General features: G+C 44.3%; 1 protein-coding gene, 1 long non-coding RNA gene and 1 other non-coding gene across 8 annotated transcripts in view; 1 reads left to right on the top strand and 2 right to left on the bottom strand.

The window, feature by feature from the left end:
• Positions 1-26,313, top strand: part of LOC148091595 (uncharacterized) — a 234,948-nt gene that overhangs the window by 17,391 nt on the left and 191,244 nt on the right. Inside the window, exon 3 of the long non-coding RNA XR_015715510.1 lies at positions 8,004-8,211. This is a non-coding gene — a long non-coding RNA (uncharacterized LOC148091595). The remainder of the gene's footprint in view (positions 1-8,003; positions 8,212-26,313) is intronic.
• Positions 444-21,967, bottom strand: LOC107546367 (retinol dehydrogenase 14). Of its 6 annotated transcripts, none has more exons than XM_087823368.1 (10): positions 21,935-21,967; positions 20,083-20,169; positions 19,570-19,701; positions 18,867-18,998; positions 17,001-17,486; positions 16,326-16,493; positions 14,512-14,641; positions 12,149-12,271; positions 11,575-11,759; positions 7,972-8,304 (listed from the first exon to the last, which is right to left on the bottom strand). In XM_087823368.1, the coding sequence occupies exons 1-10, from the start codon at positions 21,965-21,967 to the stop codon at positions 7,972-7,974; spliced, it is 1,809 nt and encodes a 602-aa protein (XP_087679494.1). The 6 variants fall into 6 exon arrangements, with proteins under 6 accessions (XP_087679490.1, XP_087679496.1, XP_087679494.1 ...); XM_087823367.1 differs by having other exon boundaries at positions 19,570-19,752; XM_087823366.1 differs by having other exon boundaries at positions 18,867-19,005; positions 19,514-19,752.
• Positions 15,604-15,706, bottom strand: LOC148091596 (U6 spliceosomal RNA). Its single transcript, XR_015715595.1, has one exon. It is a non-coding gene; the product is annotated as a U6 spliceosomal RNA (small nuclear RNA).

Genomic DNA, 26,313 nt, shown 5'->3' on the forward strand with positions numbered 1-26,313 from the left:
AAAGTACAAGGAAAGCCTGTGGCAGTTCATGGAGAATCTAAAATGTATATTAGAGTTTAAACTTTAAGTAGAAATTATTTATAAACGACTTTATTCTATAGAGTCCCTTCGGGAATAGCCTGGGGGACTCCACCTCATTGCATTGCTATGACCTGTTTTACCAATCCAGTTTCTGCATTTGAGTAAGATATTCTTTTAAAGAGAGAATTCTGCAGCTTAAAAAAAAAAGTACTGGAAACTCACTGTTATGGGTATCTGGAAACCACCACAGGTTTTTAAGCAGGAGAGTCACACTGGGACACAGACTTGTGTTTTAGAAATATTACCTCTTAAAAGCAGCAAAAAAGTATGTGAAAAGACACTTGGTATAGCAAAATAAGTGTGGGCTAGTAAGATAAAGGTCTAATTTCACTGAAGTGTCTAAAAAACCAGACAATTAAGAATTTGCATCAGTAAATTTATTCCAACTAAGAATTGTACACACACACCAGGCATATTATTTCCACACAAAAAACCAGCACTGTAATAAAAATATTTAATACTTTGGCCATGACACTCAAAGATACTGAGTTAATATTTGTAATCCATGCATGTTCAATTATTTTTAAAATCTATTCTATTGTCCTTTATTCATTATGCTTATTGTACATTTATAACATCTTCTCTGAAATTTTGTTCTCCAAAATACAACTTTTCATAACTTCAAAATACCCGTATGTACCTCTTAGCAGTATTACTGTAAAACCAAAATTGTTTTCAAGTAGCAAGTGCTCAAGCCACCCCATTTCTGATCACAGATGTGACATCTATTTTTTAAACACTTCTTGTTCCTACTTTAATATGCCAACCATTACTTCACTGATATCCCAGAGTTTTCTTGCAACAGACTCATCCATGGCTTTAGGCAGTAGTTCTTCCTCTTTACAATCCCCAAAGTACTTTCCTGACACACCTTCTACCTCAGGGGAAGAGGCTAAATAAATTGAAGTCTGAGCACCTTCTATGGGAGTTTTGAAAAAAGCCCAAGACACCAAATTAAAAAGTGGTTTGGCCAGCAGCGGAATGTGTAGGTGCCTCCCAAGATTAGTCCGCACAATACCAGGGTGTAAAACGTTGACAGTGACCCTTGTGCCTTCTAAGCGGCGGGCTAGTTCCCTGGTAAAAAGGATGTTAGCCAGTTTGCTCCGACTATAACAAAAGCTTTTATTATAGCTTTGTTCACTGTTCAAGTCTTCAAAGTTGATGTCTCCATATTTATAAAGTTTGGAAGAAACTACCACAATCCTGCTGGGAGCTGAACTTTTGAGTAGTCCAAGGAGAAGATTGGTGAGTAGAAAGTGACCCAGATGGTTCACCCCAAACTGCATCTCGAACCCATCTTCGGTCTTCATATACGGGCACTGGAAGACCCCTGCGTTATTGATCAAGACGTCCAGTCTAGGCTCTTCCTTTAAATGTGAAAAAGAGAACAGCAGGATTATGAATATGGGCCTTAAATGTACCTAAAATAAATTTTTAAAAATTTCGTACGAACTACTAAAATTCTATAAAATATCTCTATGAGTTTTCAACAACTGACAAAGAACTAAAAAAGACTTGTATGCTTAATAGGTTCCTGGCCTTGTGCTTCTCACATTGTCTCATCTACTCTCAACAACTTGCAAGCAAACAGAAGCACTGAAGTTCAGCCATTTATCCAGTATAACAGGGTTCCTAAGTGGCAAACAAAAACCTGAAGGTGAAATCTTCTGATTCCAACACCCACGCTCTTAATTAGTAAGCCAGCTTGCTTTTCTAAGTGGGGTGCTCAAACCCTAGCTAGAGTCGACGTGAGCTAGAGGGTGGAAATACAGCAGAAGCCAGGTCAGCGCTGTTTACTCCCAGAGCTACTAGTGTGAACACATGGGGCAAGCTAGGATTGCTTTATTTGGGGATTTTCCAAGGGTAAGTGGTACTGTGGGGATGGAGGAACTTCAAGTTGCTTCCTTAAAATTAGGACAAGCAATAGAGTGGGTGGGTGATGCAAATTAAGGCCAGAGAACATCATGGACAAATCAAAGTAGTATTTTTAAAATTACGCGGGTCATATAAAAACATCAGGAGCAATGCAGTCAGTCAAATACTGTCGCACAATAACAGCAAAGGAGGTTAACAGGAGATAGGACCAGCACCTTCAACTCTACGATGACTAGAAGGCACAGTTCTTCCCTCTATAAAATTTACCTCAGGCTTCCAGGGGCCCCCAACTTAGATCTGTAGCCAGAACTCTGCCCTGTGACCAGATCCTGCCGCATCTTTCCAGATTAAAGTCCTAAAATTTAGACTGTTCTTACAGGGAAGTCTTTTCATTCCATAATTCATGTTAAGTTGGCTCCCCACCCCTCTCCTGGCTCCTCTCTGTCTCTTTTGATGGGCAGAGAAAAATAAATGTACAACATGTTCCAGGTGTAAAGACGGAGTGATGACCCGGGATTGAATTAATTTGAGGTCAAATTTCAAATTTCACTGGCCCTTTTGCCAAGTGTAAGTGAAAAGAAAAATGTGTTAAGTTTCACAACTGTTTCAAAGCCTATCCGTCAGAAGATTAACTATTTCTCATTCTGTCTGTCTAAGCACCTTGCGCTTTTCCAATAGTCAGCTTCAAAAAGAAGGCAAAAGTTCACCCCGGGGGGAAAGAAAGGAGTGTTCTCTTTCAGTAATCCTTTGGAAGAGTTTCCTGTATTAATCATTTCTGAGCCATCATTCTTTGCTGGGCTTGTGTTATTTTAAGACTTTATCACCTACTATTTTATTTTTTAATTCTAGGAGATAAATGATATAAATACCAAGAATACCAACCTGTGGGAAATTTACATTTCCATTAAAAAAAAATTCTGGTTATGGTCACTGAACTTCAGAGCCAGGAAGGAACTTAATACTTGGAAGCAAGGACAACTTAGTTATCTCTGTATCTCACTTTTAACTAGTTCTGTTCCAAGTGGCCAAAGTAGTAAAATACCAAATGTATCAGGAATGAGCCACATCTACATTTTAATGAAAAAGAGGAAGACCCACTTTTAATCCTACCAACATCTCTTACAAAAGTATTATTTCTTTTTAACCTGTTTTACCTGATAATGAAGTAGACATAAAAACAAACAAAAAAACTCCCCCCAAACCTGCCTAGATCTGCAACAGCTCCCAAACTGTGCATCAGGGTGTCCTAGAGTCAGAAGGAACTCCCAGGGTACTATGGAGTATTTTAAATCTTCAAGAGCAACAAAGGGATACTCTGCTCAACATCTCAGAAACTACTAGTTCCAGGTGGTTCACAGCTTCAACACGATATTGTTATATTCTCTTTGATGATGTCACATCTTTGCAAGGCTGTTTTTAGCAGCTGCTGTAATAAAGTGCAGGTACAATGTTAAAAATCAACGTAGAACAAGGAATGAGGGTGGCAAAGTCCAATCTGATTCCAGAGTCTGAGAAGTGAACAGGTACACATTTCCTGCAGTGAGCAGTTATGGTTACTTAAGAGTGAAATGAATAGATCTTTTTTCTTCTTTCATTCTGTGTACTATTTTTTCCAGCAGCTACTAAGTTGTTATGACATCAATATTATTAGGTTATTGGAACCTAATTAGAGTCTACAAATAGACTGGTAGATAGTTCGCTTGGCCTGAGGGCATCGTGAAGAAAGGGAAGTTTGGGAACCTCTGCTCTAGACCCGCGATTCCATTTCCTAAAGGCCCTTTTCCTGTGCCAACTTGAAACCCCCTCTTCTGAATGCCCTCTGCAGGAAACCCTTCTATCTCAATTTCAGGGGTGGGATATTTACCACCTACGCAGGCAGCGGGAACATAGGCGTTAGAAGCAAGGGCTCTGGGGGCAGATCCTGGGCAGTCACCTCGGGCGGCCTGTGCCTCCCTCGCCTTATGCCAACGGGGCCCACAACGCCCAGCGGCCGGCGGGGTCACTGCGAGGGCCCCGCAACTAACCGCCAAGGGCACGGCCTGTCACTGACCATTTAAGGGCCTGGGACAGCCCCTGGCACCTAGGACGCCTCCGATAGGCGCCAGGTGTTCGCTCTGGATTCACTCCTGCCCCGTGTAGAGCACGTGGCGCTGGGCGCCGAGCTCGTTTACGCGGAGGCCCGGCCCCTGGCTGAGGGGGCGCCGAGCCCCGGGCAGAGCGCCCAACTGCCCACCCCGCGGGGGACACACCCGGGGACGGCACGGCTCCCAGGGGCCCGGCCAGCCGTCCCCTCCGCGCTCCGGGCGCCCCCAAGGGAGAGGGCTTGGCCTGACCCACGTGGACACGGGGACAGTCCAGGCGCCCGGCTCGTCCCCCGGGCCGCCCCCCGTAGCTGAAGGAAACGTTCGGACGCCGGCCTATGTCCCTCCGGGGCCGCCCTCCCTCGCCATCCTTGGAGGACCCGACGACGGCCCACCGGTTTCTCGGGCCTGCGGCCCCCAGGCCGCCTCAGAGCCACGTGACTGGCCCGAGCCGCCGGCTTCAAGGTCGCCCCGCCCCGCCGGGACCGCGCCGCGGCAGCCGGCGCCCGAGCCCACACCTGGAGCATCTGCTGGCAGAAGGCGCGCACGGAGCGCAGCGAGGCGAGGTCCAGCTCCCTGACGACGAGCTCGCCCGCCTCGCCCGCGTCGGGGCCCGCGGCCCGGCCGAGGTCGCGGCGCAGCTCCCCCGCCGCCGCCTCGGCGCGCGCGCGGTCGCGGCAGCCCATGATGACCCGCGCGCCGCGGCGCAGCAGCTCGGCCGCCGTGGCGCGGCCCAGGCCGCTGTTGGCCCCCGTGATCAGCACGGTCTTCCCGCGCATGAGGCCCGCGTCCCCGCCTCCGTGCAGCCGCTGGACGCTGGCCCCCGCGAAGCGCCGGGCCGCCAGCCACAGGGCCCCGCCCACTGCGGCCAGCAGCGCCGCCACCGCGGCCACCGCCATCGCCGCCCCGCCCGCCCCTGCGCCGGACTTCCGGAGTCGCCGCGCCTCGGGGGCTGTGGCCGCCACCGGGACGCGGAGAACTCTGGGAGCAGTCGCGGCGTGGGGCATGCTGGGACTTGTAGTTTCTCTCCGAGGGCCCCTGACGGGCTGCAAGAGTACCGCCCTGCGGGTCCCGGTGACTCCGTGGAGGGGGCGCCCAGCCCGAGCGGAGGGTGAGCACAGGCCCCGCGTTTTCCGGGACCCCGTGGAAATCCCAGTGGGGGTGGCCTTCCCCGTGTGAATGCCTATCGAACAGTCTCAGTTGATACGTCTCTGTAGAGGCTGGTTTACAAATCCCACCCTGCAGGGCTGGTTGAACGTTTTCTGTTCCTGGGACCTGTTAACCACCCTCCCCCTCCCCCGTTCAATTTATTTTCAATCCCCGGAGAACTGCCCCTTCCCACCCAAGCCTGAGGAAGGGCTCTGTTTCCCCCATAAATGAGGCTAAGGGCTTAGCAACATCTGTCAGTTGGAGATAGACTAGGCCAGTGGTTGTCAGGCTTGAGCATCGCATTAGAATCACCTGAAGGGCTTGTAGAAACAATTTAAAAAAACACACACAAATTGCAGAACTCCCAGGACCAGAGTTAAGAATTGGTTCAAGATGCGACCGGAGAACTGCATTTCTTACAAGCTCCCAGGTGATTCTGATCTGGCCCCTGTAGAAAAAGGCATCTTCAAATGGTCTTATCTGACACTGGCAGGAATAACAGGAGGAAAATTTTGCACTTACTGTAAACAGACTTCCGAGCAGGCCACTTCATAAGTACCCCTCACCCCCTCCATAAGACTATTAAATGTATAAATGGGACGAAAAGTGCTCTAAACACTGGGACATGCTTCAGAAATGTCAGGAGTTACTGCACAGGGACCTATCTTCAAGTTGAAGACTTTGTGGCTTTAGACTAAATTACTCTTAAGTGGTCATTTGTCCATCTACTCACCCACCCGATCGGTATGTGCCAGTCCCCATGCCTTATGAGAGGACAGAGAATAGGGTGCTTACTGTCTGGTGCAGAAAATTACAGTGCCAGCCTCATTCTAGGATCTTCAGGACAAGAGAAGAGACTCACAATGTGTCTGGTGTGAAATAAATCCCTGTAAGATTTTTATAAACTCTCCTCCACTCCTTTACATCTGGGAAGGATATAACATGCAACAGTAAGTCACAATACAAAGAGAAAAGGGGTAGAATGGAAGAAGTTTTCTTAGGGGCGCTGAGAATAAAGTGCAGCTGTGGGAAAGAGCACTACCACTGAGGATTAGACAAGGCACCAGGGACAGAAATCACGAGGGGTCGTGGGCCTTTGTTTCTCCTTCCATAATTTGAAGCTCCCTATCAAACTCCCTGAGCCTGGAACACATCTGTTTCCTCTCCCTTCAGTTTTATCCATTTTCTGTCCTTCAAAGCCCACCCCAGTTGTTTTCATTTCCTGACCACTTCCAGCCCACGTAGATATTTGCTTCAACCTCATGTGTGACCCTTATTTGGCACCGAGAACAAACAGCCCTCTAGTGTTGGCTATTTGAGTTTGCACATTGGACTTCCTTTAGGGTACTGTTAAGGTTCTACATTTCCTCAAGGATGGGATTAGGTCTGAGTGCTCTTGTGGACTTCACACCGGGGAATGCATAGAAAACACTAGGTACTCATTGTCACGGCTGATATATTTTGGACTGGCTTACATCAAATGAGGAAGCAGGTCGAAAGATGTGTGGCAGCAACGGTCTACTTTCACTAGAGCCAGGGTGGAAATTGCATATGAGGGTGGGGTAGGATGGACGTAGGGGCAGAAGGAACAAGAGGGGGTGGGGAGAAGGGAGGAGAGGAAGACCCAGACCTGCTATGTGACTGCTGTGTATCTTAAGCATAGAATTTAATGGAATGACTAATCTGTTCAGCATCAGTCCTATGGCCATGGAACCAATAACAACAACTTGGTGTGGAAGGCTGCGTAACACAGAGAAAAAAGTGTGTATAGCTTTTGAAGTAAATAAGACCTGGATTAGAATCTTAGTCCTACTATTTATTAGCTGCTATTCTTGGACAAGCTACTTCATCTTTCTTGGATCTTAGGTTCTTCATTAATTAAAAGGGTAACAATATTAAATCACAAATGTTTGGTTTGATGAGAAAAGGAGGTGACGTGAAAGTATCCAGCTCACCATGCCTTACCATGCAGTAGATTACGGTGAACCAAAACAAAACAAAAATCACAGAAGAATGAGAACAATGGAAGTCCAGGATACTACACTTCATGTCACATTTGAAGCTGTGGCCAAGGCTTGTTTTGCCATGCAAGCACTGGGCCCACCCGCCAAGCCCAAAGCAGACTTTACATACACTGTTCACAGGCAACAAACCCACCAAATAAGCTTCAAAGAACCCTTCCTAAGAGGTTCTGTTTGGAGCGTGCCTTAGATGGAAAGCGCCCTGTGACATAACCAGCTGATTTATTTCTGAATGACTAGTGTCAGAATTGGTATACATAGGCAGGTAGAGTGATACTTCCATTTTGCATTGATTTAAAGGCTGGTCACAGAGGCAACGGACTAAAACGCTCTAATTTTCAAAAGTGTACTTTAACCCTACTCTTTCCACCATTGAAGATCACTCTTCTATAATGATGAATTGTAACAATTTATTCTACCTACCAACGTCCAAAAATGAGCAATGCTTTGTAAGACCAAGGAGGTTTCTGACATAGCCTTTTAAGCATTCAAACATTCAAGTTCAAAACTTATTGCAGAGAGTCATCAGTATGACTTACACACAAAGGTAGGTGCAATGGTATTCAACAGCGCTGACATCTCAGAGAAGTAGCTTGAAGATAACTTGAAGGTTCAAAACGTTTTTAAAAAATGTCAGAAAACCTTTCCAAATGAACTAAGTTCTGAGGTCCAATCTTCTGAAATACCTAACTAATTACCCTAGAGATCCACAAGAAGTGGCTTCTGTGACACCAGACTCGCCGCTTTATTTCTCCTCCCCATCACTAATTGTTCAATTTTTGATTAATGCCATAAGGTACATGAGCTGAGCTGGTGCCAAGTTTCTGTGCAGCATCAATATGGAACATGCGGTCATCAAAGAAGATGTGGGGCCGTATTTTCACCAAGATGGGACTTTTGGAGGCTCCAGCAAGGAAAAGGGCTTCATCTATCTCTAGACCCCAGCGGCGGAGCATTTTCAGCACTCGGGCACCTGAACTGGCTGCACTCCTGGCTGTAACCAGGTAAGTCCTGATAGGGCAACATAACCGTTGGTCTTTGGCATAGAACTTCTTTTGCAGTCTGCCTAATTCTTCCAGAAAGCATTTCAAGGGACCCTGCAAAAGGAACATATGCCACAGCTGTGATCCAGTGAAGCAAAGGAAGTGAATGCTGAAAAACAGAGGCTTATAAGAGCTTATAAAAGGATGTCATTCTACAGTATTACAAAGCCAATGGCACAATGCTGAAACGCCTTGCATTTACTTGAATATACTCCCTTATATGGAACCATCCTTGCATTCCTCCAATAAATGTAGGATGGTCATATAATTTGTTGTCTAAACACAGATATTTTTTAAGAGTGAAAGAAGTTTCTATTGAAAAGGTAAACCAAGGCAACAGACATAAATTATTGATGGCAAAGTGGGATACTTTACATAAAGCTCAGTTAATTACCAAAAGCACTACTCTTTTAATTTGCTTTTTCTGAATTGCACACTTTACCCTTATAAAGTATACCCCTTTATCGTGTGTCATACCTTGTTGGCTTGAATCTGGCCTTGTCTTATATTTACAAAAACTTTGTATAACATCACAGTTGCTTTTATCGTCAACCTTTCTAAACACTTAGTTTTACTTGTAGTTCTATGGTATAGAGCATAGAATTGGATTTTGCTATGTGAGCCAATCTGAAAGTCTTAAATTTTGAAAACAAAAGTGGAGTTTTAGGACATTTATATTTATTGATATTACGAATATGCATGGTAATGGTTCTGTCTTATGATTTTTATTGTATTTTTCATGTTTAAAGATTTTAAAGGATTGTTCACTAACAAGTGCCTTTTTCGGTACGTGTGTGTATGTGTGTTTCTTCTAAGATTTAGGAAGGTTTATATTATTTCCTTCTATTGGTTACCTTAATAACTATAACTTTTTATAGTCCCTCCAGTACTCTATTTTAAAAAAATCCCAGGTCAATTATTTGTTACAATGAGAAATAATGAAATGAGGATACTTCTTTACCTCTCCTTTATCTGTATTTCTTCTTCAGCCATCCGATTTTACTTGTTACATTTGCATTATTAAGGATTCTCATATTTGTTTATCAGCTTTACATTTTATACTTTGATCAGCTATTGTACTTGAAGATATCAGCATACGTACTCTTCCTTGGACCTTTTTCCTCCATGTTTTTCCAGCTTTCATTAGTTGTATAATTTCTATATAAGGGCACGTAGTATGTAGTTTCTTTTCTGCTCCCTAGTTCCTATGATTGTTTTAGTTTGGTTCTATGATTAAATATATTCCAGGTCCATTTTTGCCTTTGTATTTCTAGTCATCCACATATTAACCAAAATGTGTCCTCTAGTACTCCTTTTGTCAAGGAATCTTATGGAAATTAAATCCCAGATAATATTGTATGTTCTCAACTGTTGACCTGTTTCCTTTTTACTTGAATGAACTTTTGGCTGGATATAGGATCTGTGACTTATATGTTCTTTCCATTTGATCTTATAAATAGTGCTCCACTGTCTTTTCTTTAAATCTACTTTAAACTTTTTAAATTATAGTTTACATTCAGTATCATTTTGTATTAGCTTCAGGTGTATAGCATAGTGGTTAGACAATCATATGCTTTACAAAGCGTTTACTCCAATATTTCCAGTACCTACCTGGCACCGTACATAGTTATTACAGTATTATTGACTATATTCCCTATGCTGTACTTTACATCCCTGTGACTATTTTGTTACTACCAATTTGTACTTCTCAATGCATGCGCCTTTTTCACCCAGTCCTCCAAGCCCTTCCCCCTCTAGCAACCACCAGTCTGTTCATTGTATCTATGAGCCTGTTTCAATTTTGCTTCTTCATATATTTTGTTCTTTAGATTCCACATGAAAATGAAATCATAAGGTATTTTAGTTTATTTGACTGACTTATTTCATTTAGTATACTGTCCTCTAGGTTCATCCACACTATCCCATATAATAAGATTTCATTTTTTATGGCCAAGTAATATTCCACTGTATTTATGTACCACAGCTTTTTTATCCACTTGTCTGTTGATGGGCACTTGCTTTGGTTCCATATATTGGTTATTGTAAATAACACTGCAGAGAACATAGGGATGCATATATTCTTTCAAATTAGTGTTTTGGGTTTCTTCAGATATGTACCCACCACTGGAATTGCTGGGTCATAAGGCAGCTCCATTTTTAATTTCTGAGGAACCTCCATACTGTTTTCCATAGTGGCTGCACTAATCTGCATTCCCACCAATAGTAGAGCACCATTGTCTTTTACTATTGAATGCTGCTGTGGAAAAGACTGAGATTATCTTCAAGTAATTCTTTTTTTGAAGGTTTTTTGTGGTTTTTTTTTTTTGGAGAGCTTCCACATTTCAATAATAGTTAAAGGCTAATATATGATGGGCTCTGAATTTCAGCAAAGAAGACATATATAAAATATAACAAATGACTTTCCTCTCAATTGTAAACTTTGTTAACACTGAACAACTTTATAACATGAGAGCAATTTTTCCAAAGGAGCTATTTAGGAGGGGACTATAAAGTGAAACACACACACACAGTTTAAATATCACTTGATGTAATGTAAGTTTAGTTAGTAAAACTTGTAAACTTTCAGTTAATCTAGTAATACTTTTATAAATGTAATAAAAATATATATTTATCTTCAGTTCAAGAAGAGCAGAAAAAAGGAGGCCAGTTAAATTTCTTGGTAGGATTCATAGATTAAACTGAATGATCCATTAGCTCAGATTCAGTCTGGAGAATATTTTGAGTCTTCCAATTTCCTGTGGTTCAGAGGTTGTAGGTTTTGTTTATCTCAGACCATGACTTTAACACTTCAACTTCAGTTCATGAATTTATTCCAGAAAGCCTGCGCACTCCGTTTCAGTCCGATTGGGTCTTCATAGTTTTGCACTTATTTGAGGCTCATTATTTGATTCAACTCAAGCTGTCAGTTTTGCAGATTTTCTCAATTAAGCAAATGCCTTTATTGAGCTTGAGGTCATGGAGAGGGAGGTTCACGAAATGTTTACTGACCTGTTGGAAATGACCTTACTATTCTGAGAACCTGTTATGTAGAAATGGCTTATTGGTAAGCCACGATACCTCTGTTCCTCATCATTTGGGGGGTGAAGTCATTATCATAAGATCATAGAAACGTTTCCAACAGGCTAGATAAAAGCATGTTTTTAAAAAAAAGTCAGCAGCAGATGCTTCAAAATGAAGAAAACTGCAAGGATCAGAAGTGAGGAGCGGCTGCATAAAGTAAGCTGAAGGCCATCGCGATGACCAGCTATTGGGATCTACTGGGAAACGAGCAGATCAGAATTAACGAGCGCCCCTCTGACCTACCTGAGGAGAAGACTTATTCTCAAGTTGTGGGTCATGTTGGAAGAGTTTGTCCAGCCCGTGCTCCTTGGTAGCAAACTCGGCCTCCTCGGAGAAGAGAACAGAGTCTCCATCGAAAGCCACACGGAGCTGAGTGTCGCAGTAAGACATGTCTTTGCCTCCGTCGAACATGGTTGCCGAGGCGATGCCTGGGAGGCCAGGGAGGCTGATTAATGCTCATTCAGGGCCACGACCTTTCGTTCCTACTGGTAAAACGATAATAGAAAGCCCTCCCGGCCCTCGCATTTCCTCTGTGGCTGTTCCCTGATGACTCAACTCCGCTCCACAGCCACACACCTCACAACAGCTGCCTGCGTGCCACCCCCATTTTAACAAGGGGTGGGAGAGGATCTCTGGGGATGCCCACCTCCAGGGAGGTCCAAGCTCTAAAAGACACACTTAAGGGCTGCCGCCTGCAGACAAATCTTAACAGAAAGTCCAGCGAGGCCTAAGCCCCAGATCATACGGGAGAAGCCCAGTGGGAGTGAGCACAGCACAGGCCCCCCTATTAATTACCGGGATCAAACCAAACCCGTACCTTCTTGTATGGCTTCTTGTACTTTTCCGTAATCCGCAGAAAGATAGAAGTTGGTAAGATAGGCCTTCAGATAGCCGATGGGGCTCTTCCCGCCCGTCAGACAGAAGCGGTCAATCAGCAGGCCTGTTGCGGGGCCAGAAAGAGGTTACGTCAGAGACTGAAGACTGTCCACTTACCGTCCGTGCAGCTGAGACTGACCTTGGGGACGGCAGAGCCTCCTGAGGTTTTACAGTTTCCTTCTTAGCGCCAGTCAGTCTCTTATTTAACAGTAGATGTGCCGGGTGCGTAAGTTATGAAGTCCATCCCCATGGGCCTTGCCAGTTTAGCGTCACAACAACAGCATTATTATCTTCGTCACAGAAAAGGACACTGAGACCTAACGTCTTGTCTAAGCCCACTGGGTCCTGTTGATTCCTGCCCTTCGCCTGCAGCCTCCTGAGTTGTTGTAAAGGCCAGTTAAAGTGTGGCTCTATTTTAAGTACCATTTCTGTCCTTCAGTAACAATACAACTGTAATAAAAATGTGTGCTAGGAATGGAACAGTCTTCTAAAAGCAGCAACAACAGGTAGGAAATTGTCTCTGTTTCCTGACTTGAAATTTTAAATGGAATTATTAGCAGACTAAACACAATATACCATCAAATGTCTTTTAAATAAACAATTAAAAATATACTAGATGTTGGTGAGAGGTTTGTAAAATAAGCACCCAAATACACTATGGATAAAAGTATAAATTGGTACAGGCTATCTAAAAAGTAATTTGACAAAATATATGAAGAACTGTAAATTGGTTTATACATTTTGACCTAGGATTCCTTTTCCTTTAAAAAATTGTTATTAGTTTATTCTAGGGAATAATCTAAAACTCTGATAAAGATGTATGTAGGAAATGTCTCAGTGCAGGGTTATTTATAGAAGCAAAACATCATTCAACAACGTGTGACTAGTTCAGTGAGGTACAGCATTATGCATGTACGAAATGTACCCATTCAAAGTGTTCTTAGATACGTGATAAACTAGGTAGCTGGGTATCATATAAAGCAGAAGTTTGAGTCTGTCACCTATATGGACCAAGAGAGTAGATAGGGTCCATCAACAGTTGAGGTGCAAGTATTTGTTTTGGTATTAACAAAATACTCTGTTTTTCACTTAAGCCAACACTGGGCATAAGTGTCACAAAACTGTACAAATCCTTAGTTATATTATTTTAATGATCAGAAATTACATGGTGGCACCGGGATTTTAGAAATGACTAGAACATTGTCCCTTATCTCAAAGAGACAACAGTTCACTGAGGAGCCAGGCTTGTAAACAGATAATTATAATGTAACAAAGACCACAGCAGAGAGAGAAACAAATGGCCTCAGTACCCAGAGAAGGCAAGTGACTGACTCTTCTTCCAAGCGAAAGGCAGTTATTCCATGAACAAGGCTGCGTGAGAAGATTCGGTTCAGTCAGTTAATTAGCAGATTGGATAGGTGAATAACAATGATTTTTTTATGCTTCTACCTTTGATGGGCTCAGTGTGGTGAGGGGTAGATAGACCTAAACCGCCTACTAACGCAAATAGTAGCTGCACTTTAGTGAGTAACTAATCTATGCCAGTTGTCTATTGTAAACCTTTTATATACGTTCGTGTCGTAACACTATGAAAGTTGCATTTTTGAAAGGCAAGCATTTTTTAAAGTATGTAGTTAGGACAATGTAAAGCTCATAACTTGTAATATATCTTGATTATTTATAAATACGCCCAATTTCAACCAGGATTTAAATATGCCAAATTTACACCTTATTTTGGCTTCACATATCCATAAAGCTGATGTCACTTAGAAAAGAGGCCAGAAGTCCCCAAATAAGAAGTCAGGTAATTCCATAACAGGGAGGAGGACTTTCTCTTAAAGTCTCCTGCACATTGATGGAGACTTTTGATGTGTGGGGAGAGCAGCCAGGGAAAATCAGAGTTTAAGAGTGGAAAGGAGCGGTGAAAACCTTTAAACCTTTAACATGTATCTGTGGTGAGCAAGAAGTTTGATCACACAGCGAAAGCCTCCGGGTTGACGGCTCCTTGAAGTCAAGTTCAGAAGTGAAAAACATAAAACAGAAATATATTGCAGGACCTGGGATTAAGACTTTGAAATTCACACTTGACAAGTTAAGTCCAGAGCTTTGGGCCCAACTGTGTGCTGAAGTTAAAAATGAACATGGCCCCTCTTGTTCTGACATAGGCAAATAAACATTCCTCACGCAGGAGGGGGTGTCATTATCAAAGACACTGCGTTCGTTAGGCCACAGTTAGCAAAATAACATGGCTTCTCTCCTCCAGAGCAGCGAGCTGTTCTTCCACATGGTATTTATTTTACTTACCATAGTGATTGACGCTGTTTATAAGCCGCACTCCCACTTGGGCATGGTTATTAGTCATCAGTACAATATCAAATAAGTCTTGTTCTTCAGGATACAGATCCCGGAGTCTAGCATTGACATGCTGCAGGGCCTGTAGGTTACAAACATGAGCTCGCGTAAAGTGGGCCAGGCAAGGTGGGCCCGGGAGTCTGGAGAGAAGGGATCTCATCAGTGTCAAAGTCAAGCTTTGAAGACTTCACTGAGAGATTATGGCTTCTTTAAGGCGGGGTTATGTCATTCGCTTCTGTATTTTATGCCTCTCACATGCAAGGCTTCAGTTACTGATTAGTGAATATATAGGTAGTACTTGCTGCAAATTGTTACATCCGCTCTATTAGCACTATCTCTGTTGGCTGGTAGAGAGAAGGATCAGGCTAGCTCTTTTACACTTTGTCTATTTTTTGTTTGTTTTGTAAAGTCTGCCTTTCTTGATCATATGATAATTATTATTTTATTTTTCAATTACTGTTCACATTCAGTGTCATCTTATACCAGTTTCAGGTGTACAGCACAGCGGTCAGACAATCATGTGATTTACAAAGCGATCCCCCAGGTAATTCTAGCACCTACCTGGCACCATACGTATTTACTACGAAATTATTAATTATGTTCCCTATGCTGTATTTTACATCCCCATGTCTATTTTGTAACTACCACTTCATACTTCTTAATCCCTTCCCCTTTTTCACCCAGTTCCCCCAAACCCTTCCTGTCTGGCAACCCTGTTTGTTCTCTGTGTCTATGAGTCTATTTCTTTTTTGTTTTTTTTCATTTATTTTGCTCTTTAGATTCCACATATAAGTGAAATCATATAGAATTTGTCTTTCTCTGTCTAACTTAGTTCACTTAGTGTAATACCTTCTAGGTCCATCCATGGCGTTGCAGATGTTGAGTTTGTTCCTTTTTATAGCCGAGTTATAGCCAAGTAATATTCCATTGTATATATGTACCATAGCTTCTTTATCTAATTGTCTCTTGATGGCCACTCGGGTTGATGATGATGATTTTTTTTTAAATTAAAATTTATTTTTTTCGATGGTTATTTTTATTGTGAAAAGTATAGAATGCATCATGAATTTGCATGTTAACCTTGCATAACGGCCATGCCAATGATCTGTATTGTTCCAGCTTCAGTATATGTGTTGCCAAAGAGCACTTTGTCTATTTTTAAGCAGTAGTCTTTAGAATAGGTGTGTGGTTTTCTCTCATGCTCCTCTCATGCCCCATAAGTACTTTCTACTTACAACTGTGGAGTTGTCACTTATTTTTGCCTGGTTATGATGCTATTGTGTAATATTTAAGTTAAGTAGAGGATCACAGTTAAAGTGCTATACATTTCTGTATAAATTTAGAGAACGTTTATTAAAATCATGTCCCTAAGTGCCAAGAACATCTTGATTTTTTAAAATATGCTCTGTTTGGGTCAAAAGCAGCAAAAGTGAATTTCATCTCATTTTAAGGAGGCATTTTATTTCTACTAGTGCTCGGAATTGTAAACTCATTATTTTTTCTGGTACCACTACTTCTAAGGAGGGAGCACGGTTTCCGCACAGGTCTCACGATTGGGACTCCACCTGGGAAAGCTCAACATCTCACATTAGGGCTCAACAGTCCGGAAGCCTCTTTGAGAGCATGAACTGACCTGGGTCAACTACAGGGGCCAGAATGACAAAGGTGGATCAGGGATTAGGAGGGAACCTGGATGCCATCCCAAGGGTCGGCCTGAGTCCTCCCCTCCCCACGCGTGTCTAGCGACAAAATCAGCTTGGCGGTACCTTGACGAAGCGGAAGCCCGGCCCCGGGGTCAGGATGACGTTCTCATTGCAGAGCTGATACTCCATGTACTTTTCCAGCCCCTCTTCCTCGTAGATCTTCTTGCCATCCAGCATGTTGAAGAGGGCCCGGGAGGACACAGCGACCGTGATGGCGTGCTTGGGTTTGGGCTGCGGACAGGGGTGCCAAGGGGAGGGGGGCGGTCACACAGACGGGAAGGGATCGGGGCCAGGGCTCCTCCCAGGTCAGGGTGGGAAGAAAACAGACGGGCCCTTGCTTAGAGCGCAGGGCGGCTGGAGATGGCCAAGGCCTGGGACCCCCGCCAGCCCCCATCGCGGCCACAGGGGCCGCAGGGGGGAGGCTTGGGGCCCACTCGGGCTCCCCACAGCGCGGAGGGGAGGGGTGCTGGGAGAGGCCTGGGCTGCGGGCCGCGCAGAGGCACCCAGGGCAGCGGGCGCTGGGGCTCTGCGGGCGCTCTGGGCAATGCGGGCGCTGGGGCGCTGGGCTCTGCGGGCTCTGCGGGCTCTGCGGGCGCTGGCGTGCTGCGGGCTCTGGGGCGCTGCGGATGCTGGGACCGTGGGGCGCTGGGACGCTGGGGCGCTGCGGGCGCTGGGACGCTGGGGCACTGCGGGCGCTGCGGGCGCTGCGGGCGCTGGGGCGCTGCGGGCGCTGCTCACCGGCCGCGGGCGCGAGCAGCCGGGGCTCTTCTCGTACAGGGTCCGCACGGACGACCAGTAGGCCTCGTCGTCGTCGTCGTCCTCGCGCTGCCGGGTCAGGTCGGGCGGGCAGTCGCGGTCCAGCTGGGAGCCGTAGCCGGACCTGCGCTGCGTGTAGGACTTCCACTCGGCCGGGGGCGTGCGCGGGTAGTCCCGCTGCGGGTCGCGGACGTCCCGCGAGTCGCGGCCGTCGCGCAGCAGGCCGTGCGCCCAGGAGTCGTGGTTCTCGTGCATCTTGGTGCCGCGCCGGGAGCCGGGCTGCGACGGGGGCTGGGGCTGCGGCTCGGGGGGCGTCGGGGGGCTGGAGTCGGCGAGCGTGGGGGGCGTGTGCAGCACGGGCGGGGGCGGGGACGTCTGCTCGGACAGCTCGAGCTGGGACGCCTGCTGGGACGCCTGCTGGCTGGGCGAGGTGGACGAGGTCCGCGAGGTGGTGGAGCTGGTGGGGACCTGGGCAAGGAGACGGGCGCCTGAGCTGCGCGCCGGGCTCCCTGCCCCCTCTCCAGCTGAGGTGGGGCGCTGTCCCCTTTCCTCTGTTCCATTCCTAGCCCTTGATTGGATCCTGGTTCATCTCAGCTCCTAGGCGGGGCCCAAAGGGGCGCAGACATTTCAAGGCTCCAGATGTTGGACACTTAGGTTAAATGGACTCAGACACGGTGGGCGGCGTTCATTGCCCCCTAGCCTCGCCCTGCTCCCCCATCAGCATGTCACACTTTTTTTTGAGCAGCTGGGCACAGGCCCTCTTTCTTGCCCTTAGAGGGATGGCACACAGTTGGCAAAGTTCGGTCATTTGACTTCTGTCTGTACACCTGCCCAGTTAGAGACTTCCAGGCAACTTGAGTAAGGGGCCTTGCTTGCCGCTGCCTGCATCAGTGACCCCCAGTTAGCTCCATGAGCACCTAGACCCCATGTACCCCCAGAACACTCCACAGAACCCCTGGGAGGTGCCCCTCTCCAAGTCTGCCCTGAGACTAAGGCAGGGACTTACAGGGAGCCGGCGAGGCTGGAGCCCTGTGCCCTCAGGGCTTTGTGTGTCCGCGGAGCTCCCCTGGAGGGAGTCACCTTCCTACACAGGAAGGAGCCACCCTAGAGAAAGGACCCTGAACTAAGCTGTGCACGAAGTCATTAAACATCCATATATTATTTCCATTTTTATGACAGTTTCCCGTGTTTTGAAAGGCATTTTCTTGGTTAGATTATTGAGACAGTCCTCACAGAGACAGATGGATTGGCAGGAACACGTGTTTTCCCAGTGACTGGATCTGTGCCACTCTCTCTGCAACCAAAAACTTAATCTTAAAACTTTTACTTCTCATGTGGCCAGGCTTACTTAAGGCCCCAAAGTGCTACACAATCTAACACTCTTCAACAATTTATCATCTTTGTTGACCTTTCCACCCCCCCACACACACCCCTTAGTCTTGAGTACTCAATAGTTAGGGAGGGAGGGAGGGAGGGAGGGAGGGAGGGAGGGAGGGAGGGAGGGAGGGAGGGAGGAAGGAAGGAAGGAAGGAAGGAAGGAAGGAAGGAAGGAAGGAAGGAAGGAAGGAAGGGTGAGAAACCATGGAGTTTAATCATTAAGTGTATACCTAGCTCTATTAGCATTATTAATGTGAAATCTTAGGCAATTTATTTTGTATGTTTTTCAGCTGTAAAATAGGGCTTATGGGGGGGGCGGGTTCGTGAGGGCTAAATTAGCTAAAACATGTAAAGGACATAGAACAGGGGCTGGCACACAGAAAGCATCACTAAACGTTAGCCACCGTCATGAGCCTTACTGTTGTTACGCTTACTGTTACGCTATGCTGTACTCCACCCTTTCCTCTCCACCTCTACCTTGGTCTTGCTTCTGGGCTCGTCTAACGAGGTGGCTCTGGTGGTTGTGTTCCGTGAAGTCCCGGACCACTGACTTCGCACGATGTTCCCTCGAGAATCTGTCTTTGGCAGTACTTCTTGTGATCCCTTTTGAGGAGAGAAGAGACCCAGGGGTTTAACACTCCACCACCCGCTCTTCCCATGCTTGTGCCTACAGAACAGCCCTGCCAGGCTAAACACAGCAGCACCCACTGAGAAGATCCCTGGCCACTGTGGCCCTTAATCCAGTCTTGGCCTTTGTGTGCCAGTCTAGCTCTGGCCCAGTCCTCACTTCACGGAGGAGCATTCAAAAGCAAGAAACAAATCGGATATCTGATATTTTTTCACCTGTCACTCTTACATGCTAGTTGATCAAGTTGACCATTTTTTCTCTCTTTCCCCATGTCTTGCTTTAAGGATAAGCTCATTGACATTTGCTAAAAAGACATATCCACCATTTTTGACCAGACTATAAAGATGAGGGCAGCTGGTACCTAAACAAGAGTGCAGTGGGGCTCCAAGGCAGCTGCGTAGGAGGGAACAGCATTGCCTCCGGGAGGAACAACATTGACGGACACAGTGAAGAGGCTAGGGGACAAGTTCCTATGCCCCATATCCTTCCCCTCCCCCAGACTGACTGTGGCTCCCCTACAAAATCAGTAGTTTGATCTCTGCTCACCCTGATCATGGTGATCTGGTGGCCCTGTTCCCAAAACAGGCACATGTGAATATAAATACGTATTGTGCGGCAGGGGCCAAGAAGGACTGTTCCCTCAGCTGCACTAGGGCAGTGTCTACACGACAGGTGGCCACGCATGGGGCAACATCTCAGCCAGTGATTCGGATTGACTGCACGCCTCATCTGAAAGATTGTGCAGAAAATGGTCAATGCGATGGCCAGACTCCCCTTCCCTCCCTGACCTGAACAAAGACCAGTCTCCTCCCACAGGCTGAGCAGAGGCGACGGCTGAGGTTCCTACACCGCATTTTCTGTGTGAACGTGGGGATGTGTACTGGAGGGAAGGCAGGGCCACCTTCTCCTAGCTTTTCCTTCACCTCTCCGTGAGGACACTGGGTATCCCTTAATACAAACCTCAACAGCTCAGTCTCCCAGAACTCCCTGCCCCCTCATATTTTCTGTTTTGCTTTCCGCTCTTTAATTCTTTCACCACCTATAAAGAGGTCAGCTCACCTGTGTGCTCAGACGAACTGATTTCTCTGAATCGCGTCTTTTCTCTGTTTCTAGACTGTCTTTTGAGTATTTTGTTGCAGAATCATTCTTAATATGGAAACAAAGAATGTTTGTTAATTTTAATCTCAGAGGCATTAGAAACCTGGGGCTTGGGAATAAAAGGATAAGTTAAAATTAGCATTCATCTCCTTGCCAATATAAAAAAAACTATATAAAGTTTGACATTTTTTTGTCCTGTTCCACTAAGCATGAGTGGAAATAACACATCAAAGAACTAGATAAGTTAATTTTTCAAGTAGGAGTTTGGTGGTGTCTAGGTTTAAGGTATCGAGGCATGAGGCATTTGTCATTTTAAAAATTGTGATATGAGATGTGCTATGGGAAAGTTCCCCAGGGGTTAGCAATGCTTGGATTTAAATGTGAGGTTGCTCACACAGAACACCATTTTTGTCTCCCCCATTACTCTAAAGGTTGCCACTTATGGAACTTTTACTTTGGTCATGCCGAATTGAAACTTCTCTTGTTTTCTCAATAAACCACATTCCAATTTTCTGTGGATCTGAGCCTCACCGATATTAGTCTGATTTTTAAAACTGAGGACCTTAATGCTATGAAGATCCTGTGTGGACCTATTGACAGGCATGTCTTCTGTTCAGGTTATCTAATTACAGCATCCAGAGTGAAAAGAGGTTTCTTCTTAACAAACTAATAGACATGAAGTGAAGATAACTCACTTCATGGACACCTGTTTAAGTTTTTGTTTTCATTTTCAATTGAGAGAAATACTATTGTGTTGGGTCACTCTTTGTATCATTTCATGCTAATTCAGTAGCTGTGATGTGATTAAGATTAGTGTTATTTATCTTTTAAGGAGCTCAGCTTCTAGCTAAGACCAAGGTACAAGGGGGCAGCCTAGTCATTTCTGTATGCTCTGTGCCTCATACTCAGGAAAAATCTGATCAATGTTAGTTGAATGATCAAGTCTGTGACAGCGGAGAATGGCATAGCTGTGCGATCCTCGCACTAATCCTACAAATTTTCCATTAATCCCACACCACCACCGTAAAATCGTCACTTGTAACTCCAAGACATATTTTCTCCATCCCTGTTATCATTGCCTTGTTCCAGGCCTCAGATCGCCATGGGCCTACATTCTTAGAATATAGCCTTTTAATCAGGTTTCACGGTCTCAAATCTTCCCAACTTCTAGATCCACCCACCCCACTTACTTAGGGTGACATTCTAAAGCATAACTATAACTGTGCTTCATTTCTGGATACATTCTTTGTTCGTGTGGATAGACAGACCAGGAGCCTGCTGATGTACCCTGTCTACCTCCGACTTGCACCCCTCCACTTCATCCCTGTGTTCTTTGCCGAATGACTTGTGTTGGCCTACATACCACCCTATTTACTTGTGGTCTCCTCTTCCCTGTAATATCTTCGAACCCAGCTCAGTGTGACCTGGGAGAAGTTCCCAGACTTAAACATTTCTCTAGGTTGCCCGTGTCATTTGTACACGCTTTTACAGATCACTGCATTGTACTTTATGTGGCCGGTTTCCTACTAGGCTGTGCATTCTTCAGAGATAGCAACTGTGTTTTCACCTCTTACAACTAACACATGAGCATAAACTCAATAAATGCTGATTTATCAGATTGACTTATACTCTCTACGTTAACTGCCCTTTCTCCCTCTCACCACTTCCTTTCCTTGCCCCTCCATCTTCTCTACGTGTCATCATCATCTAAAATGGTTCGATTATTTCAGAGAAGTCCTAGAGGTAAGTTATGGACTGATATCTACTTTTCCTTGGCTCTTTGGCAAGATTCTAGGATGTTTAATTCACTCACCTTCCTTTTCTGTTTCAGAGATGTTTGACTCATTTCTTTAACTAACAAAATTATTTGGCTGTTACCCAGGTGTTCATCTCCCCAGCTCCATTTCTTGTTCCTTCTGCTGCTCAGTCTAGGCTTGTGTGGAATGTCAAATTTATGACATCATATGTGATTCCATAGTAACAAACTGACTGAATACATGACTATAAAAAATAGCAAGATTGCTCGTTCCTATTTGAGTATATCTACTCATAATCATTGTCCGGGTCTTTAGGAATTGATGTTTAAACAACATTCAAATATTTAATATGTAGCAATATTAACGTTACTGCTTCCTTGTTTTTAAATCTCTTTTAGCATTACTGTTTCGCTCAGCACATCAATCCCATTTTTGGCTGTACATTTTCTGGTACTGCCAAAATTAATGACAAACTCATTTGTGGACCCAATCTTTTATTATTGTTCATCCTGACAGATTTTGGAGAACTTTCTGCAAATGTGGAGACTATTTTTGACAGCTGAGAGTTTGTTCTAGACACGGAGCTTAGACTTGAGCTTAGCCTTAGTGTTTGGCGTTTCTTTCACACCAAGACCATGTCCATTTCCCAAGGTCAAAGCCTTTCCCTACGGCCAGACAGTGGGGTAGGATGCTACTTGCCCTGTCTTTCCTGCTGTTTGCCCCATCCGTAAACATTTCAACACACACACGTCCCTCTTGTGTACACACAGAGAAGAATTTGTAAAGTCCAGCCCCCAACTTAGCTTTGTAGGCTCCTATAATGTTCTGCATTTTCCAGTTTTGCATGCAGGTTCTAGGTTAGACTGCCTGGGTTTCAATCCTTTCATGTCCCATATCTCACTGTGATCCTCAGCAGGTTGTTTAATTATCACAAATCTCAGTCTTCTCATTTATAAGATGGAGATAATAATGGTATCAACATCAAGTGATAGTTGTTATAGTTGAACTAATATGAAGTATTTAAGACAGCGACTGGCATGCGTAAGGTATCAATGTTAGCTATTACTTTTATTCATAATTTTGCTACAGCTGTACTACAGAGTTCAACTAGAAAAATCTTTAATTTAATCCCCGCTGCAATCTAGGAACAGAATTTTAAAATTACTTATTGTTCCTATACTTCTGTAATCAATCAAATGTCAGTTTAACGATTCCTCCAGTAGTGTTGGTGACAGAGCAGAAGGCAGGCCTTAGGGTAGCAGTTGGGAACAAAAGCTGGACAACTCTGAGCTTTGAGTTCTACAGAACAGAACAGGAAGATTTTACACAGATGAGGGCTTGAAAGAGGGTTTGGTTTCTGACTGTTCCTTCCAGCCTGCACCCACTTCAGCTTTTGCTTTCGGTCCCCTCCATGTAATTCAGTATTTACATATTCAGTAAGTTCCTTGGTTATTGGTCTTCCCTCATCACACGTGGCCTGGGATAGAATATGAGTCTATGAATGTTTTGAATCGTTTTATGTACTGAGTTATAAACATGTAACTAATTCTTTTGTTCTAAGTGATAAGGGTAACATTAAAGAATTATTTGTTTACTTTTTTCAGATTTTCTAATTTGTTTTTCTTTATTATTTTCTACTTCTTAACTTTGTAATTGAGCATGGAAAACTACACATACATGCAGGCAATTTATTAGTCAGGGTTCTCCAGAGAAACATAACCAATAGGATATCTATCTTATCTATCTTACCTATCAGCTCTCTATCATCTATCTATCTATCTAGACATAGATATAGATATGTAAATATATAGATTATATAAAAGGAGATTTATTATAGGAATTGGTTAATGTGATTACAAAGGCTGAGAAGTCTCACAATATGCCATTGCAAGCTGGAGAACCAGGAAAGTTAATGGTATAATTCAGTCTGAGTCTGAAGTACAGAAAGCCAGGGGAGACGATCGTATAAGACCCAGTCTGAGGTCAAAGGCCTGAGGACCTGAGGGGTCATTGAATTAAGTCCTGGAGTCTGAAGGCCAAGTACCAGAAGCTCTGATGTTCAAGGGCAGGAGGAGAAGATGGATGTCTCAGTTCAAGAAGAGAGAGAGAACTTGTCCTCCCTCCAAATTTTTGTTCTGTTTGGACCCTCAAGGGACTGGGTGATGAGAGCAACCTTCTTTACTGTCTGCCGATTCAAATGCTAATCTCTTCCAGAAGCAGCCTAACAGACACCCCGAAATAAACTTTTACCAGCTCTCTGGGCACCACTTAGCCCAATCCAGTGGACACATAAAATGAACCATCACAGCAGCGCATCTTTAGTTTGGCTTAGTTTCTTCTCTACGTGAGTTCAACCCTGGTAGTAAAGCCAAGATGCAATGATATTATGACATTTTCGTGCACTCTTCCCAGGTCACCAAAAACTGGTTTTGATACTGAAATTATCATTGTCAGTTCTAGTTGTGGATTTTTTTTTTTAAACGTGCCCCATAAAGGGACTTAAACGGCATTTTGGAACACCACAAACAGGGACACGTGTAAGTGAGCATTCTCCATCCATTTTGGAAAATCTTTCTGATTCTTGCCATGGTTACTGAGAGGAATACACCCATTCCTTGGGCGATGTTAAGAGAATATTGAAAAGTGATTTGTGGGACGTGGTTCCCACCTGGCCATCCTCCTACTGTTTATTCTTTGGGGGTAGTTGTGAAACTATTAAAAATTTCTGGGGACACTAATGGACTCCTCTTTGTCTGGGTGGCTTCATAATGTGGGACACAGATTGAGAGTTACAACTAGGGAGACTCTAAAGAGTCTTTTCTTCACCATGGTCAGCCTGCGTGCTGTGATCTGTAGGAATAAATATTGTGTGAAGTGGCTCTATTGCCTTCATAGATTTTCTTCTCTTAAGTCTAAAGATACAAAAGTCACTAACATGTCAAAGTATGAACAACCTTTTTTAATATTTTGAAGTGAATAAGTAGAAGTAGATAGATAGGCTCAAAGATAACAAAGTTTAGTGACAATTGGAGAGTTAGAAAGAGAAGGCATCTGTGAACTCACTATGCTAAGCGTGTCATAAAGAATTATAATGTTGAAAAATTTTTCGTCCACCTGTCTAAATGAATGTTCCTTCCTTTGTAAAATATTTTTAGAATTATGTAGTATATATAATTCACTATCCTTATTTTTTTAATATAGTATTAAACACAACTATTTTCCATGCTATTGCTTGGTTCAAGTAATCATAAATTTAATTAATCCATTGTGTTCTAGAGTGAGTACACTATGATTTGCATAAGGATTTTCCTGCTACCGAATATTTGGGGTATCTCTGAGTTTTTGCTATTATAAATAATATTTGCCCAGGTATCTTCTTTCTTTAGCTAAACTAAAAGCTCCACAGTACAAAGTCTTTTCTTTCACAATGACTAGTACATGCAAACATGTACTTGGGGGCACATCTGACTCCGGTTGCTCATGATGGAGCCTCACTTCTATTCAGCAGGGCCAGATCTGCTGGCCAGGTGACAGGCAGCTGGCCCAACAGCTGTGACCTCTTCTGACTGCCTCAATGGAAAGGAACTGTCCAAGCCAGAGGTGCATATACTTGGCGGCACATTAGAATGACTCAGGAGCTTTTAAAAATCCCATTGCCCAGACCACTATCACAGGCTGGTTTAATGAGAGTCTCTGGGTGTAGAACCCACATGTCAGTGTCATTTGTGTTCAGCTAGAGGGCTCTGAGGTCTGTGATTGTGAGAACAGACCTGGAGCACCTTAAACCTAAATAGAGAGTTTATGCACTCAAGATGTCTTCTTTGGAATAGGCTTAAAAAATAAATGAGATGATCAGGTGACATATCCTTGTTCGTTCCTTTCTGTAAAAATGGGAGCATCTCTCATGAATGGCCTTCAAAATAAATATTTGAGGTACTAATGCTTGGTTTTGGAATCAGATAACCTGACTTAAAAGCCAGTCATGCTACTAACCACTTGTTTAACCTCAGGTAAGTTCCTTAATGTCTTTGAGGCTTGTCTTTCATGTCTATAAAATGGATGTTAGTTGGAGGGTGTTTTAGGGAGAAATACATGGGTAATGCATGTAATTGGCCCTGGCTTGTGGCTGGCTGAGTTACTCATAATATTTTGCAGCCACTCCCATCAGGAAGCGGTCTATTTCCCACCCCCCTGAATCCAGGCCTGCCTGTGATTTGCTTTATTTAATATAATGCTGGGAAAAGAACGTTGTGTGAGCTCTATAGCCCAGGCCTTCGGAGGGAGGCTAGCAGTAATTGCCTTTTCCTTTTTGGGATTCTGCTGCCAAGGGTGGTTTGAAATCCTCCTGGATGGAAGTTATGTTTTTGAGCTTACACTAGACATGTTACATATTTTATACTATTTAATACTTTTGAACTAGCAAGCAGTGTAGAGT

Source organism: Miniopterus natalensis, chromosome 13 (assembly GCF_054644295.1).
Source record: "Miniopterus natalensis isolate mMinNat1 chromosome 13, mMinNat1.hap1, whole genome shotgun sequence".
NCBI classification, from domain to species: Eukaryota; Metazoa; Chordata; class Mammalia; order Chiroptera; family Miniopteridae; genus Miniopterus; species Miniopterus natalensis.

What these genes read in the sequence shown, in the direction of transcription:
- LOC107546367 (XM_087823364.1), bottom strand. Translation starts at nt 21,967, where the DNA reads ATGAGTCAAACATCTCTGAAACAGAAAAGGAAG. An exon ending in CTCTGAAACAGAAAAGGAAG is followed by an intron (nt 20,170 to 21,934) that starts GTGAGTGAATTA and finishes TTCCATATTAAG; the next exon opens with AATGATTCTGCAACAAAATA. An exon ending in GCTGCTCGCGCCCGCGGCCG is followed by an intron (nt 16,494 to 17,000) that starts GTGAGCAGCGCC and finishes CCCTGTCCGCAG; the next exon opens with CCCAAACCCAAGCACGCCAT.